Source organism: Thermobia domestica, chromosome 13, assembly GCF_964235325.1.
Source record: "Thermobia domestica chromosome 13, izTheDome1.hap1.1, whole genome shotgun sequence".
Classification (NCBI taxonomy): Eukaryota; Metazoa; Arthropoda; class Insecta; order Zygentoma; family Lepismatidae; genus Thermobia; species Thermobia domestica.
Genome location: NC_137466.1, coordinates 100,674,207 through 100,696,227, shown reverse-complemented (window position 1 = coordinate 100,696,227; position 22,021 = coordinate 100,674,207). Strand labels below are relative to the sequence as shown.

The following is a 22,021-nucleotide window of genomic DNA, read 5'->3' as shown; positions in this document are numbered from 1 at the left end:
ACAAATTATCGGTTACTCTGTTTTATGAAACTGCTCATTGTATTATTTGATAGATTAATTTTACTCAAAATATAAAATAAATTACAATTGGTATAACTTCGATGTTCGATACGAGGCTCACATATTTCTAAAATACATATTACCAACTAATTCACAAAATGTTTCTTTCACCACACAAATTATACCAATTTGTTTATCAATATTGATTCGGAAAAAAAAAACTAATTTCTTTCAGATTTGGCAACTTCTAAATCATCTGATACGGTACGGTGTCCCTTAAAACATCCTCAGGGCTGTTTTGCAATGCGTCGATTAGTTATATAATAGCAGCGCATTACAGCCTTACTGCCCCCAAAATCTGAAAATCAGGGTGGGGGTGGATGCCCCCTGCCCCAATGACGACCCTGTCTAACGGCTGTCATATGAAACTGTCCCATGCCCTTTCATGAGGTTTTAATTACATTTATTTCGGACTCTTGACTGCGAAGATATGTTTTGAAATAGAATTCATTTGCTGAGCAAATCTGTACCTTATTGAAAATGGACTTGAATCCATTGTGCTCTGAACGCTCCAAATATTACTTTTCTTCAATAAATTATTGACTTAAAAAAATCAATTACATAGGTTTGCAGAAAATATTCTACAGTTAGCACGACATGAAGTGTGTGATTCAAACATTACTCTTCGAAAATTTATTATTTTACAATAATTTTATTAGCATCAATGTTCTGAAACAGTAACCAAATTTTGCAACTAAAATCTCACCCTCCTCCACGAAACGCGAGCTTAGCCCTAAGGGCATAATTAGGAAACTTTCAGAAGCAGTAACTCCGAAATAATTTGTTTTAGGCTAAAATAACAGCACAAGCGTATTTCTTGTAACATTCAAACCTAAAACATATAACATGACTACCTTTGCATTTGACATTTCGAATACCAATCAAAGATGGCCGCCATGATGCTTGATAGCACCATGGAGGATATTATTTGTTTAATAGTGTGTAATGGCTAATGTCCCTGTGTGTTGGGTGTAGGAATGTTGTTGATACGTGTTTCCGTTTTGCAGGTATAACGAGTGAAAGATGGCGTTCAAGATCCCCAATCCGTCCAAACAGGAAAAGCGTGCCGTTATCCAGTTTCTGAGTGCCGAAGGTTGTCAACCAGCTGAAGTGTTCCGGCGTATGAAAGACGTGTATGGTGATGCATGCGTCTGCAAAACAACAGTGGTGGACTGGGCCAGAATGTTTCGGAAGGGGCGTGAACAAACCACTGATTATCCCCATCCTGGTCAAGCCCATGTTTGTTGTTGCCACAGGAGACACGCATGAAAAGGTGAATGCAGCTATAGCTGCGGATAGACGCATTAGTATTTAATCCATAGCGAACGGGTTAAACATCTTTGGGCCTCTAAAGAAGGCACTGAAAGGTCAGAGATTTCAGTCTGATGCTGAGGTTCAGGACGCTGTGTGTGATTGGTTTGATAGTCAGCCGTCCAAATTTTACATGGACGGCATTTGTAAGTTGGTGACACAGTGAGACAAGTGTCTCAACGCTCATGGTGACTTCTTCTGAACAATATTTTTACTGCACGCTAACCATAGACGCCTCTAGATAGTGTACATATTACCGCTCGAAATAAAATTTATTTCATGAATTATGACCACTGAAGGGGTTTCAGTTGATCGCCCCTTATAATTTCCAGATGTTAATTAGCTTTCTTACAACAGATTTTACGACAAAAGGACCTTTGCAACATAGATAATCGTACTATACATCACATACTCCACCAGACACGCAAGAAAAAATCGGGAATTTCCCGACCTTTTTAATGCAACTCAGTCGTTTTTTATGTATGTAATTATTTAAGTATAGTGTTGAGAAAACAGAGGTAGATATTTAGTAATTTCCTGTTTTACTTTTAAGCCATGATAGGAGAGAAGAAAGTATGATGATCGTGAAAAAACATATCGGGATTTCAACGGATTTACGTGTTTCATGGCCCTTACGTCGCGATAAACTGTCCGACTGTTCGTCCGTCCTAATGTAAAGATTTTCACTCACCTAGACACCATACCGTTTAGCAGATCGAGGCTAAATTTTGAACTTATGACTTTAATAAAATTTTTAGGGGAATTTTTCGAATTTTCTTCCTACTTCCGACAATAAGGGTAGTTCACTGAAAGATATAAGACAAAATTTGCTATTTTCTCGAAAACAGCAGTAACGATTTTGTTCGTATTTCATAAATCCACATTTCATTCACAACCCCATAATATGGTATAAGTCGTTTTTCTAGGATAGTTTACTCTTTGGGGTGAGTTTTTCTCAGACGATCTTCTCAAAAACGACCCACGCAATGTTCTTCAAAATTCAATAATAATAATAAAAACAATCATTAGTAGTCTGACAATATAGCATAACTCATTTGTCCTAAAAAAAAAAAAAAAAACCTAGAGGTGGTTTACTCTTGGTGGTGAGCTTTAATCCGATGATTTTTTCAAAAAGGACAAAGGCGATTTTCTTCATATTTCATAAAGAAATGTTTCATTAGTAACCTGAGAATATTGCATAACTCGTTTGTAGGGCAACCAACTTTATGCTTTATGCAGTTTATATTATGCTTTATTTTTCCTTACATTATGCTTTATTATGCTTTTGCCGAAATTATGCCTTATTATGCTGTTCCTTAAATTATACTTCATTTTTACCCATTTCTGTTTCATGTTTGTTTTATTTTACTCGTTTTTATTACACAAACATTAAAAATGTATATGAAACTATTTATTTTTCCCACTAAAAATTACAACAATACAACATAGTGCCTTATTTTGTGAAGTTTTCCTTAAGCGGTGTTTCGAAGAAGAAACAAGTACCTGCACAGTAGACGTGTCATATTTAACAGGGCTTAGTGGTAGAGCGTTCACCTTTTGGTGCATGGGGTCCCCGGTTCGATCCCATCTCGCGCCACGTGAACTTTGTGGTGGACCGTGTGCGTGGGTCTTCCCGGTCTTCGCGGGGTTCTCCCTTTCCTCCCACTTTCTTTATTACACCATTTCACTCATTTCTCATCATCAGCGTCTCCTTTAGCCTAGCCAGCATAATCGTGGGACGTAAACCTCAGATTTCATTTCATTTCTCATATTTAATAAATTCAGAACAAAGAGTACAAAATAGATTACCGCCTTCTACTTTGAAATGGCCAGTTGCGAATTCTCTTACTCTCTGAGATTGCATACTCTTGATTCTGTCATCTTAAAATAAGCACAACCAGTCTTGCCTGCCTTTTAACACAAAGTGAGGAAACAAAAAATCCTTCTGAACGGAGAGAGGAGGAATTCAAACTTTCCATTGTTACGCGTAAAGGTAAGTGAATGTTGATTTTCCTTGTTTCCGGCAGGGGCGGATCCAGGACGAACTTCTGGGAGGGGGGGGGTGTAATACTTATTCTTAGAGGTACTTTTAAGAGCTCCAAACTCTGGGATGGGTTTTATTTATATATAAAATTTAAAAAAGTTTCATCTTCTGGGAGAGGCGATCGCCCCGATCACCCTCCTGGATCCGCCACTGGTTTCCGGCATTGACAACAGCCTTTATTGATCATTTTTTCTTTGGCACAAAATATATTAACAATTTTTCTTTATTGTGCACATACACAAGGTTCCGGAATAAAAAGCATTAAGCATTATGCTTTATGCTTTATTTCTGTAAATTATGCTTATAAGATTAGCAAATTTGGATATGTAAAGTGATCAAAATCACAGATATGGTACCAAGCATAGGTGAAAAATTCAATTATGCTTTTACTGGTTTTTATGCTTTATGGCTGCCCTACTCATTTGTCTTGAAAAAAAATCCACAAAGGGTAGTTTATTCTTTGGGTATTTTTCTTGGATGATTATTTCATTAACAAATGTGGGTTAAGACATTTCTCGTTAATAAATCCACAAGGGATAGTTTAATGTTGGAGGCGAGTTTATTTCTCAAACGACAGGCGAATTTGATTGTATTTAATCAAAAACCCTACAGTGTTGTGCAAGTCACTTCTTACGAAAATATCAACGAGGATAGTTTAGATATTTACATTTAAAATTTTCTCAAATACGACTCATACGATGTTGCAGATATAAACAAATATTTCATTAATAATCTTCATACTAAATCATTTCGTACGATTAAGTAAACAAGCGGCAGTATACCTTGGGGGCTGAATTTTCTTCGAAAGAAGCTTTTTGAAAACTAAATCTGTTCGTAATTTACAAATAAAGGTTTCAGTAATAACCGCAGCATAACATGATTTAGTTTAAGAAATTGGAACACGAAAGTTTTTATGCGGTGACCCGTACCTTTCACATAAGTGACCAATTTGTAGTCTATTTGATTCAAATTATAATACTACTACTACCAAAAAAAAAAAAAAAAATAAGTTGCGATTATCGTAGAGAAAATTTTGTTTCCTTCTTAATGCAACTTTTTGTTTGTATGTGTGTAATTATCCAAATGTAGTGTTGAGAAAATAGAAGTATATATTTATTAATCTTCTTTTTTAAGTGTAGTGTTTTTCATTTGTAATTAAATTAAATGTGGAGAAAGGCATTTCATTATTTGTTTGTACTAATACGCGAGAGCGCGAACAAAATTCGTTATGCATGATTCTCAAACATACATTTTTTTTTTCAATGGTATTCTGTTCTGAAGATTTCCTGATAAATATGTATTTAAAGCAAATTCCGAAACTAGGCATATACAGAGAAACACGACTGAAGAAAGTAATTATAGTCACATTAAGGTTATCATTTAAATCCGCGTTTTAAAAGATTTTTTTCTAGGGGAAATTCCAACCACCTTTGTAACCTGGACGGTGAGAATTTATTGAGAGCATTCTACTAACCCACCGATTTACTCTCATAGTCACATTTCAATATTTTCATTATTTACAGATAGCTGTTAGGTTCCATGTTCACCGGTTCGTAATTGGAATAATGTGCGAGAGAATATCACGAATCGCTAACTGAGAATATTATGAGAACTAGTAGACAGCAAATAGAGGTTTCACACTAGAAAATTGTGCACATAAACAATGGCAAACTCTGAACTCTGTGGTGGTAAAAATCCTTGAGGTGAAATAAGAAATGATGAAGTAGAAGAAAGAGTAGTAGTAGTAGTAGCAACAGCCGTAATAGTGCTGGTGGTGGTGAAGGTTGTGTAATAACGATATGCACTGTAGGGGGAAAGCGATATATTTCTTCTGGTTATATAGGTTGGGTTTGACGTCAAGTTAGCAGCTGGTTGTAAAAATAATTGACAAGTCAAATATTAATCGAAAAAGAAATAGGAGTGAGAGAAAGACTAGGGAGTATCCCAGAAGCGACGTGCGGATCGATCACCTTAACACTGTGAGAAGTAAGCAAAGGCTACCACTTAATAATGGACGGAATAGGCTAAAGAAGCGAGTCCAGAAACAGCTGAAGATCAGAACAGGAACGTGGACCGTCGAGATCTTGTGTACGACTTATGAGTTATTGGAAACGCTGACAAGAAGAACAGTAAGCATGGCATGCATCCAAGAGACTAAATGGAAGGGTTCAAGATCAAAGGAAATAGAAAATGGAAATACAACCTTATACACATGGGGAACAACAGAAAGAATGGTATTGGAATTGTATTGGATAAAAATATGAAGAAGAAATTAGGGGACATGAAGAAAGTATACGACAGAATTATTATAGTCAAGCTCGAGTTAGGAGAAAGGGAAACCTTGAATATGGTCTGCGCCTACGGCCCACAAGTTGGGGGTGAATAGAGACAAAGCAAGAGTTCTGGATGAACCTAGACAATACTTTGCAGAAATGATCGTTACATGAGAAGCTTATCTCACTTACAAGGATATCTAAACGGGCATGTAGGACGATCAAGATATGGAAGAATACACGAAGGAGATGGATTGGAAGACAGAAATGACGAATGTAAGAACATACTGCAAGTGGTGGAAGCAGATCTTTTTTTTTTTATAGAAGATATTCAGGATACTACATACAAAATTGCCAATTCAAGATCTCAGATCGAATTTATTTTATGGAGGAAAGAAAACCTATGTGATGCAAAGGACTGTAACTAATACTGGGTGAGAGTCTAACGGAACAACCCCCTTTGTAGCAACCGATATATCCATCAAGGATGAAGTAGGAAGACGACGACAAAATGTCCCTGTTCGAAAGAAGTGGTGAAAACTAGATCGGACTGGTGCTGAAAAGATTCGAAAGGAAATTACCATATTACAAGTACTGCAAATGCAAGAAGAGCATGTGCACGTGGAAGAGGAATGGACAAGAGTAACGAAATATGGTGGTGGAATGAAGAAGTTCAAGGAGCTCGAAAGGAGAAAAAAAATACAAAAATATGGCAAAACTATCAACAATATCGGAAGAATTATAAGGAAACAAAGAAGATTTCAAGACGGCAGCTATTGTAGCAAAAGGCGAAGGTTATGATGTGCTGTACAACCTGGGGAGAAAGGATGATTTACAAGCTCTCGATGGTAAGAGAGAGGGGAAAATAAAGATATTTTGCATGTACGCTGCATCACAGATGAAAATAATGAGTGTCTGACAAGTGAACAGAAAATAAAGAAGTGGAAGGAGTATTTCCAGAAACTTTTCAATGAAGAAAACCCAAGGGAAACTTGCGAAAATCCACTTATGAGTTAGGACTTGTTTGGCCTGTGACTATGGTAGAAGTGGAAAATGCCACGAAAAAGATGAAAAGTGGCAAAGCCCCAAAACCGGATAATATCCCTATCGAAGCATGGAAAAGTTTAGGTAAAGAAGGAATGCAGTTGTTTACTCAACTTAAAATAGGATATTAGAAAAAGAAATTATGCCAAAAGAATGGAAGAGCAGCTATGTTGAGTCAGTTCTCAAAAACAAAGAAGATGTGCAAGAACGTGGTAATTACAGGGAAATAAAAGTTATGAGTCATGCAATGAAGTTCTGGAAGAGAGTGCTAGAAGCAAAAATAAGGGAAGAGACTGAAATAACAGAGAATCAATTTGGCTTTATGCCAGAAAGGTCGAAAACGGATGTAATATTTTCACTTAGGATGCTAATGGAAAAATACAGACTAGAAAGATCTTCATATGGTTTTCACGTGTGTCACGGAATCCTAAGTTATTTGATGGGTACTGAAAAAAAATTGTGTGTTCGAAAACACACACATCTGTGTGATTCAAGATATGTATGATAAATGTAAGACAGGACTGAGGAGCGCGTATGGAATAACAGAAGAATTCACAGTAAAGTGGGAATATTTGCGGATGACATCGTTCTTGTGAAAGGGACTAATGCAGCACTGCAAGAGAAATTAGATACTTGGAGAGGAGCATCTGAGAGCAAAGGGTTTAGAATTGGTAAAACCACAACAGAATATTTACACTGCCCATTTAGCAAGAATACAATCGAAAATACAAGAATACATTAGACAAAGGAGAGGTCATACTGATGATGAAATTCAAGTACTTGGGGTTAATACTACAAAAAGTGCAGCAATAAAAGATGATGTAAATAGCAGAATTAGCAGTGGTTGGGCAAAATGGAGAGAAGTGCAGGAGTCCTGTGTGACAGTAGGGTACCAATACGCCTTAAAGGAAAAGTTTACAAAACAGTGCTGAGGCCTGCCATATTATATGGAGAGAAATGTTGGACGACGAAGAGAAGTGAGTGGGTGTGTGTGTGAGAGATGTTATGGGTGCGCCAACGGCAAGGTCTTTTTGTACCCATACTAAGACCTAACTTAATCATAAAGACAAAAGCTACAATACTGAAATTAGGAAAAAGTTAATTAAAATACAAGAAAAACATCTACACACGAGTTAAAATTAAATGGCATGCAAAACCTGGAGCTCTTGCAAAAATAGCACAGTTCGTGGAGGAAACGACGACGAAGAGGAAAGAACACGAGCTGCATGTTGCGGAGATGAGGGTGTGGAGTGACGCGGAAGGACGAAATTATAAATAAAGTGATCTGAGGAACATTAAAGGTGAAACCAGTAGTAAAAAATCTGCAAGAAAGTATACTCCGATGGTTTGAGCATGTAAAAAGTATCTTTGGAATATATAGCTCACTAAGTGGATGCTATAGAATTGAATGGGAAACGAACGCGAGGCCGATTACAGAAGAAGTGAGGAGATTGTATGAAGAATAATATGATGCAATATGAAGTCACAATGGACACGAAACAGATGGCGGACGGTTATCCAAAAAGCCTACTCCAACTAACTGGAAAAAAGTTTAGAAGAAGACATCTTCTCATGACTCTTTTAGGTGTTCCTTCAGTCTAGTGTTGATATTCCTTTTAGTCATATCAATTTAATTATTCAAGGAGAAGCAAGGTATCTCGTAAAATGCCGCTTAGAAAATTTTCATAAGTGAAATAACTTTTATATTGGTTCAAAGATCTTTCCAAATTCCAAGGAAATTGGAATTTTCAAATTGTGTTTCACTGCAATTTTTCGTAGTGTACATGATAAATAGGAAACAACGGACAGGAAACCAATTTCTTAATACTTCCCTTTTCTGAACTTCAATCATATTCTATACCTTTTGCTCCCAAATTTCCATCGTAAACCTATTGTAACCACTCTAGAGACGTAAATTAGTTATGTATCCAATTTCATTGTTTAAGTCAGCCAATATAGTCATTAATCTGTACACTGTAATGAACATGTTAATCCAAATGTTTGCCTTAACCTTCCATGAGTGTTCAGACTTCATTATGCACACAGCAATTACTAGCGGTACGTATTCTATAGATTTTTGACTGGAACTTGTTGTGTAGCCTATAGAAAGTAACACCCAGGAAATTAACAGAATTATTTTCTTCCAATTCGAGCGTAAGTCTAATTTTAGAATCGGTTTCTTCCAGTTGGCTCACAAAAAATTGTAATTGGTTATCAGTCTTGTAAATTATAAGCGTATCATTTACAAAACGAAAGATTTGATCTACTTTAATTTCGAATTATTTAAAACATTCAGTGCAATATTATTATTTACTACATTTGCTAGTAGTGGTGATAGCGGGCTTCCTACAGCTGGTCTTTTTTTTCTTTTCTTTCTTTCAATAACACTTATCTTCGAATTTAAAATAGTTATTAAACAAGCACACTTCAAGAACTTCTTGATTTTATTTATTTCAAGGTCACCAAATTTATTCTATGTCTATAGAAGCCATTTTTAATTGGCTGGTGTTCACTAATTCTCAGACTTACGTTCTTGACTATTATTAACAGCCAATTTGAACTCCGATGTATGTCAGAAATATATTTATTTATAATCTACTTAGAATGGTTATATGCCGGATGGAAACGTCCAGAAATAAAAAGGAATGAAATCTTTCAGTTATATTTCTTACGGTTACGGCTATAGGCTAAAGTAGATGGTGGTGAGAATGAATGAAATGGTGGAATGAAGAAAATGGGAGGAAACGTAATAACTCCGACAAAACCCACGCACATGAGTGTGTTTGTCCACATTAAGTTCACTTGGCGAGTTAGTATCAAACCAAGGACTCCGAGAATCAGAGACGAGCACTATACTATTGATTCAACGTGGTCTCCACGTCCAGAAATAATATGTCTAACTGGAACTCCTTTATGTATTTTACACGCATCATAAATGACTAGTATTTAAATTGGATGTTAACACGTCATAAATGATAAAAATAAGTCTTTCATAAATTTAAACGACATTTCTTATAAGACGACTTCTTACAAGAAGTCTTATCTTATTTCTTATAAGCCAAAAATGTTGAAGACTTTTGCTTAGACAGGGAGGGGAAGAAATAGGAGAAACACAAAAATAAGAACAGAAAACTTGTGAAGCTTATAGGTGGGCCCAATATTCGAACATACTGCCAATCCAGAGGACTTTTAACCTATTCTGCTTTCCAACCTTTCCACTCTCCCCATCCCCACCCCTTTGGGATCCCTTCGTTCCATTACATACATACATTTACATATACACTGCAGTACAGAAAAAAAAAAAAAAAAAGCAACAGTAAATTACCTACCTTAAACGTATTCGTTACTAACTGCACTTCAGGTCCACCATACACATTTAGTACTGTTGGATACTTTTTGCCTGGTTCAAAGTTATGGGGCTTGAATACCATGGCATACAGGGTATCTCCTGATGAGATCTGATGTGTGTACAGTTCTGGACAGTAATAATCACTCTCAGGTACTGTAAAGAAGATAGAAATTATGATTACTGAATAAAATATCTGGAACTGAAGTTATAGTGTAGACATAATAAACTCGATTGTAAAATAAAGAGAAATGATTGATCAGACTTCTATTATATATCAACTTTTAATCCCTGTAACTGAACGAAGACATCTAAGTATAACTTTTTATGTTCTAAGGTTCTGCTTTTATGCTTAATTTAAATATTCCTTACTCCACACAGGGTGTCTACTGGAATACCAGAAAGTAAATTCATGACTTTTTCATGACTTTTCATGACCTTTTTGTTCAAATTTTCATGACCATGGCGATAAAAATTTACCATTAGTAATAATAAACCCCTACCATCAGTGGTGCATCGGAACTATGCGGGTTGCTAGTCTTAAATATCACTTATTGTGAATCTTAAAGAAAGAATCTAAAATTCTGCCGCCTTGTGCTCGAGCACAGAATAGCACTTACCTAATTACGGGCCTGCTCTTACCAGTTAATCACTCTATACTGTATTTGAAGTTTTAATTCTGAGTAAAATTATCCATCTAGCAGAAATTTGTCTAAAATTAAGCACTCTGAGAACTGCCCAAATACAAAACAAATTATAAAAGAAATTCTTTTTAAAAAAATAGATCATCAAATTTAAAATCTGCAAACTCAAACGAATAATATTATTTGCATAAGTCTAAAGGCCCAAAAACACACAATTTACATTTCTTAGAAGTAAAGAAATAGCAGATCACAAGGTTGGACAGTAAAAAGTTGTTACTATATTACAGAGACTAGAAGATGAAATGGGGAGCAGCTAGGAAGACAGTAAAGTACCAGTTAGCCAGCACTAACTGGTGGGGGAAATTCTCACAATTACTGACCTGATACAACTGTTTCAGTACATGCAGTATGAGGTATAAAAGTATGAAGTATAAAAATATACTCTGAGATTTCAGATTTTCATGACCAGTTGGGTAAATAAAGGACTTTTTCATGACTTTCATGACCACTAAGCAAAATATATGACTTTTTCATGACTTTCATGACTTTCATGACCAGTAGACACCCTGCCATAAGAAAAACAAACAGTCAAAAATTATATCTCAATATATATATACTTATAAACTCAAACGTGTGTGTTGGTCAATGCTAACTCCATTGTAAAATGGCCATCTTATCTTAAAGAAAGAAAAAAATAGTATTTTAAATTAAAAAACTACTATACATGGTAAAATAAATATTACTAATGTATCAACTAATTATTATAGATCATTTCGTAATTGTTAATACAATTGGTCGATTTAAAATCGACCGATTTGGTAACGCGGCTGTCACACATGTAGCTGCACCAGAACCATAAAACTGTTATCAGTGTAGTGTCTCAGCTTGCAAAAGTACGAGTGTCGTGTTGGCTCTAATAAAACATCGTTGAACATGAATTATTACTGGGAAGGGTACATCATGAATCTTTTCCACGCACATTTTCCTATAACCGAACAATGAAAGTGTCTGGAAAATGGTTTAACAATCGGAATAACCAGGCTAATGATAATGTAGTCACACAAATGTGGCCTATGCAGAAACAAAAGGGGCTCCATCCTAAGCTACCAGCGAAAATGCTGCCTGAGGCGTTTCGTGGAATTCGTAGACCAGAAAGCCAGGGGAATCCACATGGCCCAGAGATTAAATCTAGCGCAGTCTACTACTGTCAGCCATACCATTCGTTGCCATCTTGGCCTGCAGTGCGTACATGAGGGCTAGGTTCACAAATTTCTCCAGCACCACATAGCTGACGTACGACAACTGCCGGAAACTGTACGAAAGACTCCTGGCGAGGTTAAAACGGAAGACGGGTATCACATTTGATAAAGCCTATGTTCATCTCACGCGTAATGGTATCGTTCGGGCAGTTATGTGTAACGGATTAGTCTGATTCGTTACCATTTTATGCTCATTTACTTTGTTCCAGGTTTTTATTCTATGATGTACGAATAGTCGTTTTAACTATTCCTGTTATATGATGTATATATAAAGTTATCGTTTTATGTGTAATTGTTCGTATTAACTGCTATTCTGTTTCTTGCTTATTCATTACTGTGTATGCCAGAGTTTCCCAACCGGTGTGCCGTGAATGGGCTGCTGGTGTACCGCGAGGAATCGAAACAAAATTATTAATTTTATAGTAACCAAATTGCAAAACGTAGGGAAAAATGTATATTTGTATTTCACATTACTGTGAAACTCTACTATGAACCTACAATTTTAAGTTTCATTGCGGGTTACTATTCTGTACATTTCTAATGTTGAAAAAAATACTTGTTATCATTGTTATGACCATTCGCTTCTTTATTGTTGCAGACTATTTCGTAACTTGAAAATTTAAAATATCATTCAATCCTTTCGACAAATTACCTACATTTGTGCTTTAAAAAGTAAAAGAGATTTGTTTGTTCGTTCGTTATTTAGTGATATTCCTTCTTAGTAAAAAGTTGGATACAGTTTTTAAAAAGAAAGCGTATTTTTAAAAACTTGAGTCCAATATTTCATTGCAATTGTTTTCTATTTTTAAATTAAAATGAAAAATAAGCATGATTTACCACGGAGAAAAACCAGTGATAAAGCTTTCTTCCCTGTGAGAAGATCAATAATCACAGAAAAAATACCACTGTGTTTCATATTTACAAATAACAATATCTATAAGTGTGCCGCGGGAATCCAAGTAACACCCGTAGTGTGCCGCAAGCTGAAAAAGGTTGGGAAACGCTGGTGTATGCACTATATGATTTAAATTATCTTTGATGTTATATATCACTTCTGTATATACAATATCTTTGTGCTCTTCAAAACTTTGTAAATTTTCCTTCTTGTGTAAATCACCTTTGATTTTCTATTCTTTATTTTCTTTTTTAAAAAGTGTATGTTGTTAACAGATAGTAACGAAAAATGACGATACATCAACATACTTTTTGCCTATATATTCCACGTAGTTTCCACGGAGATATCTATAACTACAAAGGTCTTGCAATATTTCCACAACCTAGAAAGCAGGTGTGGGTATACACCATGATCCACCATAAATACAAGGTCAAACTTATCCAAGAGATAGTGTGACAAGTGGGTTATTTAACATGGAAGCCACTACTCTGGCAGTATCATCAGTCAGTTTTTTTTTTTTTTTTTTTTTTTTAATTTGACTATGTGACTATGAATATGTGAACTGTTACTGTATGACTTCGAACTCGACCATAATGTGCCATGGCACTACCACAAATAATACAACAAAATAATATAAATAATATAATTTGCCTCTTACTAAATACATTTCTCAATTTTACGCACAGTACTTTACTTGCAACGTCATCATTGCTCACAAGATGCTGGTTTGAGTTGCGCGGTGGGTCAGAGTTACTTGCGCGCTAGCAGTACATATTTTTCTACTCTGTTCGTGCCAAATTCTACGTTGCTCTCCCGACTGTTCTAAAAATGGTTTGTGCGCATCCTCGTTAGTTGGAGAGAAGGAGAAAAGTACGGAGAAATAACTAGCGTTTTGTGCCACGATTGAAGGTGGCTCGAAGCGGGAGATTTGTTTCGTTAGGAAAGGGGGCATTGTTTCGGAGCTAGAGTCGCCTGGAATTCCAACACGTGATTCCTAATTCACTTGTTTCTACTACAGTGTTTCCAAACTAGCTACTTATTACATATCAATATGTACCATCTGGATTTGACCCTCCCAAAAAATCGATTTGGAGTTTTTTTCGTTATTGTGTTGTCAACGCAGGTATGCTTTTCCCCCCGGTAATAGAAAAAAACACAATGTGCGCCTGAGTGTTTGGGTGTTGAATGTGGTTGGTGTGTGTGTGTATAACTTGCGAATTATATATTTTTGGGAAGTTTTGATGGTGTGTATTTAAGTGTAGTGTTGATTTCTTCTTTCTTCCTATTTATAAGTACTTTCCGTGAAACCAGGACAATACATTACGATGAATGCGGTAAGTAATTTACTGAAAATTCCGTTTTCATCCCTATCAGATGACGACAAACTAAGTGTTAAAAATTTAGGAAGACCAATGCCTAATTTAAAATTGTCTGTTAAGCAAGTGATCCGTAATAAGGAAAGATTGCGTCAATTTAACATGAATATATATTTGAAAAACAGTTGGATTTGTGGTTGTGAAGTAGCCAATGCTTTATTCTGTTTTCCGTGTATGTTGATTGGGGGGGACGCAAGCTGGACAAAATCTGGCGTCACAGACTTAGTGCATATTTGGGATAAGATTAAAAAACATGAAAAGTCAGCAGTACATCTGAACAATGTACTAAGTTTGTCTTTGTTAGGGAAGACAAATATCCAAACTCGGCTGGATTCTCAATATCATCAGTCCATAGTTAAGCATAATGAACAAGTAAATAAAAATAGATACATTTTGAATTTGATTAGAAACTGCATTGGTTTCTGCGGAGCTTTAGAACTTGCATTAAGGGGGCATGATGAGTCTGAGGACTCTTCAAATAAAGGCGTCTTTCGAGAATTAATTGATTTCAGTGCAGAGCTGGATAAAGATTTGAAAAGCCACCTAAGTCAGTCATCCATGTTCAAAGGCACGTCAAAAACAATACAAAACGAACTGCTTTTCTGTATGTTACAAGTGTATCATGATGAAGTAGCTAAAGAAATGAGAAGTGTGGATTACGTTGCCATTATAGCTGATGAAACAACTAATATATCTACCCAGTTTCAGTTAGTTTTAGTACTGAGGTATATTGTTGAGGGAACCCCAGTAGAGAGATTCTGGAATTTTGTAAATCCCTATGGTCATGGTGCTCGTGCAATAGCAAATTGCATATTAAACCAACTGGATTCCTTGCTCAGCGAAAATCCAGAGAAACTAATAGCACAAAGTTTTCATGCTGCTTCGGTTATGAGTGGATGCACAAATGGAGTGCAAAAAATCATAAAAGATGAATATCTCAATGCAAATTGCATCCACTGTTATGCGCATCAATTTAATCTCATAATGTCTCGTGCAGCATCCATAAACCGCCATGCTTGTATCTTCTTCGCACATTTGTCTGGGATATGCGCATTTTTTTCACAATCAACGGAAAGAACAAAAATCCTCGATGCTATTGTACAGAGAAGACTGCCTCGTACATCACAAACCAGATGGAACTTTCATTCGCGTGGAGTAAATGTATTGTATGAGTACAAAAAAGAACTGATTGAGGTAATGGAAACAATTGAAAACAGTGAAGATATTAAATTGCACAGTCCATTGAACAAGCTGGAGCATATAAACTGAGGCTTCAAGATCGTACATTTGTATTCTGGCTAACATTTTTACATAGAATCATGCCTCACGTTGAGATAATTTTTTCACAGTTGCAGAAGAAAGTCACAGATCCCGTTAAAGTCAGGGAACAAATTCACAATTTCGAAATGGGCATTCAGAAAGTAAGGGGGAAATTGGTCTTATAATTGAGGAAGTTCGGAATGAGTTGGAATTTGATAACATTCCATCAAAAAGGCCACGCGCTGATAATAAAGAATAAGACACCATGAAAAGAGATGCGATGAAAGTGTGTGACACAATAGTAGTGGAAATTAAAAATAGATTTGAATTTTCTGGTCATCTCGTAGCTACTAACCTATTCCTAGTTGAAGAATATGACAACTATCATGTAAGATTCCCTGACGAATACCTTAGTGAAATGGTAGACAAGTATCCTGTTTTAATAAAGAATAGACTGAAGAGTGAACTTGCAGTGCTGTATGAAAGGGAAGAGCTAAAAACTATTTCTGGAGCTGTTCCACTTTTGTCTCTACTCATCGAAGACGGTTTGCGTGAATCATTTAGTGAAACTGTAAAGCTGTTAAAATTGGTAGTCACAATGCCGATGTCTACATATGAGGCTGAAAGATGTTTTTCTGCCTTGAAGAGGATAAAGACATTCCTCAGGAACAGTATGAAAGAGGAAAGACTCAGTGCTTTAGGAATGTTATCGTGTGAGAAAAGTTTTGTGAATGATATAAGTGATTTCAATGGGAAGGTCATTGACCTATTTGCCAAACAGAAGAATTGTCGGATGGACTTTGTTTATCGCTCCAATTAGGCTTCTCCCATCTTCTTATATTTAACAAAAGTCACCACATGCGAGGTAAGTTAAAAACTATTCATTTTGCATTATGTTTATAGTAAGTTTAATGTAGGCAAAAACAGCTTCATTATATATATATATATATAATGTTACAATGTAAGAAAATAATTCTAAAATGATGTTATTTGTGCCTTTGCATTACTTCTTTTCTTACGGAAATACATTTTTATTATGTACGTTTTGGCACTACCGTATCATATACTCACGAGCCGCCACTGGGTCATACGACATGCTATTGAGAAAAATTCATCAACTAGTATATAAAACTTGTCAAACCAACTCGAGTGCCTCACCTTAACGAACTCGGGAAAAATATCAGGACACTACATTGCGCCACATAGGTTGATCCCAGATCAGTTCCAGAGGAGAGTGGATGTGTGCCGACAACTCCTGCAAAACTCTCGTGATGTGCGTTTTCTGATACGGATTTTTTTTTTTCATTCGCTCAGCCGCGTTTACTGTCAGCCGGTGCCTTGAGCATTCAAAACCGGCGAAGTATCATCATTGCGAATGATGTGAGTTTTGCAGGAGTTGTCGGCACACATCTGATACGGATTGTCACTTGCGAAGAAAAGTGAGTGTTTTTCCGAAATGCGTATGTGCAAAAACAGTGGCTGAGTAAGGGCCAATTTAGAGAACCGGCCGTTAAACAGAGTCATTTCGAGTATAAAGTCATGCTCTGTGTATGGTGGAACTACGAGCAGGCAATCCACTCCAAGTTGGTTCATAACGGTCGTATCATCAATGTCCACCTTCATTCCGAACAGTTGGTGCGGATGTATGCTGCATTGCGCCTAAAAATAAATATCCTGCATTGATGAGCCGAAAGCGCACCCTATTGCAACATACCAGCACAAAACCACACTCAGCTCGAAAAACGCAACAAAAAATGCAGGAACTTGATCGTATTGAACTGATATCACCTGTGATCCTGACCTTGCCCCTTCGAATACTACATATTTTGGTCCATGGCGCATTTCCTGAAATCTAGATGTTTTACTAACTAGGAGGTGGAAGCAAATAGTATGACTGACTTCATTGTCTCTAAGGACAAAATGTGATACCAACGTGGAATCAAAAAACTAACAGGAAGGTGGCTGCAGACAATCCAACACAAGAGACTATACTTCGAATGTTAACCTGCTTTCATTGTACTGTAATAAATACAGTTATGTTGTATACCAGAATATTTCAAGACGTGCCTCATCCTTGTAAATAAATCCATTTATTCGTAATTATGAATGCAGTACGTGTACTTGAAATATTTCGAAGTTTTAATTTATATTATATTGAATCAAGTACTTGTAAACCTTAATGATTTAATTTAACTGTTTAAAGAAACCAGTACGAATCTCCCGCAGCTCGCTGTTGCTGATATCCTTTTCAAAATTAAAAGTAAGAAATGTAAGTAGATCTCAAATAAGTAAAATCTATTTCAAGAGCTACCAAATATTTTCTAATGCATGAAATCCTGAAATTATAACACTGTGTACAATGTTTCATGATTTGACGTTATTTGTATAGTGGATCATGGTCATGTGTCTGCATTTGTAAATCAACTGTTGTTTACAGAGAGAGAGAGAGAGAAAACGAAATGCGTTTAAGAGGTTATTCTTATTTCTGCAATTTCAGTAATATCATATTTGTTGCCTGTGTTCTACGCTATAATTCTTTTAACAAAATTATAGTTGAAATATGAAACTAATTAATGAAATTATTTCAGTCTACGAATGTGAAATGAGATACATGATTTATTATTATTATTTAAACGAAGAAGAATTGTAAGAATGGTAATCAAATGTTTCCGTTCATTCCGAGACAACTAAACCGCCAATTTTCTACTCTTCTCATGCCCATATGTTATTGCTATGTTACCAATATCCATCTGCAAGCTAATATACGCACCTTGTCTGAATAGTACTAGTACGGTTTTATTTGTATATGTAGATTAAGTCAATACCTTTATACATCATACTGGATACTGAGAATAGGACGTCAATTTAGTAAAGCGTCATAGTGTGAGACAATAGATGTTTATAATCTTGAAATTCGTTTCAAGAGTCATTTAGAATTTTGTTGTTCGTTTTAAATTCTACGTTTAGTGTGAGTACCTACATATGTATCTTAGCTTGCCACACGCACACTGTCATTACAATCTAGCAAATTTATCAGAACTACAATCGCTATGGTATATTTTTTTCATTACTGTTATCTCTTCAGACGGGAATATTCTTTGCAGAAAATATATTCGTTATTTGTCAAGATTTGTTTCTGATGGCAGATTCTCATCAGTTTCCCACAGAACTACACAGGACTAAATACTTGAAATCTCTTTTACTACAACTGAATTAATAAGATTCGATTAATTCACATCTACATTTTATTTTATTCAGCAATTATTCATACAAGCTTCTTCTTGCTCCCAATTCAGCCAATAATCGCAAAAACTCGAAACTATATTTACTTCTTCCAAATATAACCTTAACAACAGATCATTTATGTAAAAGAAGAAGAAGAAGAAAAAAGAAACGACATTAAAATTCCGCACGTCAACTTATGCAACTATAGCACACTCTGTTCTCTAAAAGTTTCGTGTATCTAAACAAGGAACATTGCTTAGAATGCAAGAAGGGAAAAAAAAATACTCAAAACTCAATACATTCCTATAGCGTCTTGTCTGGGCTACCGTCTGCTAATGTGTATTGAGAATTGTCAAGTTTTATTGAGGAAAGATGTCGGAAGATTCGCATACTCGCAGCACAAAAAACATTAATGCTAATACAAAACGTACTGCTTTCTATATTTTTTGAGTCGGCTCGCTTTCATGTCTCTTCCCCTTATTCTATCTTTTCAAAACAATATTCTTACGCATATTCACTTTGGAAACAACTTTAATAAAGGACATTTTTGGAATGTATTTCTTCAAAATTTAAGAAATGAAATTACATACACAGTCAAATGTTCAGTTCAGCTTGAGAACAAAATTTATATTAGCAACACTGCTTAAAGTAGTCACAATGTTTGCAAATATGATTTTCTTTTAATCAAGAATTCTAAGGATGAACAGTTGCACATATTTGCGGTAAGCAGCCTCCCTCTCGTTCTCCTCAGCTGACTTATCACAACGCCAGAGTCATTTCAAATAGGCACTAACATTTACTGTTAAATCATAAAAAAAGAAAAGAAGAAAGAAAAAACTATAAATGGCAATATACACGTAAACCCGTCTCACTTCTGTTCTACTGTGGTGTTTCTTATAATACGAACTATTTCCTGAAAACAGAATATTATTTAAAGTATTAAACATCGATTCAAAAAAAAAAAAAGTTTTCTCCCATCTGAAAGAACTTTTTAAGTGTTTCTTTAAGTTAATTAGTTGTGGTACGAAAGCCATAATTTTACTATAAGCATATACCTTTTACGTAGAGTTGAATTAAGAACAAATGCAAGTTTAAACAAAGGAATACAAAACAGGTTAGTATATCTTTCTTAAATTAATTTAAATTTATTTATTTACGAACATAATTCCAGATACAGATGAACGCCAGTTTAGACTGGAGTATCTAACAAATCTCTCTAACGAATATCTAAATAATCAGGGCAAAACCCTGCCGTCTCAAAGAAGTGAGCTGCATATTAATAAGCTGAAATCAGTTCTGAGAAACATTACCTGTAGTAGATAGTTTTAGACAGAGAGCTGAAATGGAAAAGATTGAAATGTTAGATAAAATGTGTCACATCAGTATTGAAAACTACGCACGAGAAAATAACGTTTAATGAATATAAAACCGGAAATTTCAATAATGAAGAAATTGCCTCATTTCCATTTTTAGAAGCAGAATTTTCGAAGACGCTGCAACACGTATTCTCGTATTTTCAATGCAGAGTTTATTATTGAATTTAATACCCTCAACTTACGCAAAACCTTACATTGGCTATTTTCTGAATAAAGAATCGGAAATTTGAATATTATAGAGCAGGGGTTGGCAAAAACCATGTCTCTTTTTCGAAAAATCCAAAAAACTTGTTTTTTTGTTTAAGCTGTTTTTTTTTTGGGGGGGGATTAAACCAGTTTTTTTGTTTATATAATTTGCTCTATGCATTTATATTACATATGGACAGAAATAAGTTTGTTTTGCCTTGTGTTATTATGTATCAACGGGGTTATGCTGGAACCACTTCTCAGGTTACATCCGAGAGAAATTGCCCTCCATTTGGACTCGACACCGGAACTAATTGGCTACAAATACGATGAGTCTGCCAACTCACTTACGAAGCACTCCTGATAAAAATACGTTGTATTGATCTTTACATATTTGTAATGTAATCGTCAAGAGTCACTTCACAAGGATAAAAAGATAAACAGTTGCACAAGTGAAACTATTATAATAAATCGGGAAGCTCCTGCCTTAGCCATTGGGAAAATCCCGTTATTGCTTGGTATGTAAAGTTTTAAAATTAACGTATCATGATCAATACTTAAAAATGAGGGATTAAATTACAAATTTAGTATGTAGATATCATTCAATAAAATTAAAACTGAAAGTCCAATCCAAGGTAATGTTGGAAGCTACGTAGGCAGCCGATAAATTTTGCCAATTTCTATCAATATATTTAAGTAACCTTGGCTTCTTTTTAAAACAACAGCCATTCAGGCAAGCAGAAATAACAGTTTGGTTTTGTTTCGTATGTTTAGGTTTAATACCGAGGTTATCAAGGAGAAAACGTTTGCTTAAAGTTACATCCGAACCACTACTTGGTTTACACTTAAAAGAAGGGTTGTGGTTCGACCGATAATTGAACAAGGGATGCCTTGATTAAAAGATGAGAAGGAGATAAAACTAATGCAGATGTTTTGATATGTGGAAACGTGACCTTGAAGTTCACACGATTTAGTTTTTTTTTACCAGTCAACCCTGTTACAGAGACTGTTCCTTTTCCTCTTAGGAGCAGAATTTTTGAAAATGCTGGAGCACGTAATTTTTTATTTATAGGTACGAGTGTAAATACCGAATTTCACCTCTAACTTAACCGAATCTCTCTACTGACAGGGTGTCTACTAAAATTCCAAAATGAGATTTCGTGACTTTTTCTTTACCAAATCAGAAAATTTCTTAACATTCAAAAGCTAATAACAGTGCTTATATTCTTTAGCACTTATCTTTATCTTATCTCTACCTTCAGAGGCTGTTCCCCGAAGCGATAAAAACTTCGTGTCTTCTCACAGTTGAATAAACTAGTTAGAAGTGTAGGTGGCTTTGGCGATGCGATGCGATTTGCATCGCCACTGTTCAATGATGCCACCTGAAGGGCAATCTCGAGAGCGAATTTGGGTGCGAATTAGGCCGAATTTTCAGCATGCGATAGAAGCGTGCTTTGCTTGCGATTTGGTAGCGTCTAAAGCCGATCATAAGACAGTTTTGGCGGTGAATTTCGACGTTTTATAGAAAAAAAATCCACACTCTACTTATATTTGAAGAGAGAAAAAATATTGTGACCCAAAAGCTAAATTTCGGAACTTTTTTCTTGACTTTCATGACCATTTTCTGGCTTCGTGACTTTCGTGACCGATAGACACCCTGATTGATCATTTTCTGAATAGTCGGGAATTTGAATATTATAGAAATTGATCCCCTTTAGGTGT

General features: G+C 35.6%; 1 protein-coding gene across 1 annotated transcript in view; it reads right to left on the bottom strand.

The window, feature by feature from the left end:
• LOC145668393 (dipeptidyl peptidase 9) overlaps nucleotides 1-22,021 on the bottom strand; it is a gene marked incomplete in the record, with an annotated part of 122,191 nt that overhangs the window by 26,968 nt on the left and 73,202 nt on the right. The window contains 1 exon segment of the mRNA XM_081736182.1: nucleotides 10,062-10,234. Within this exon segment, the coding sequence (XP_081592308.1) occupies nucleotides 10,062-10,234 (173 nt within the window).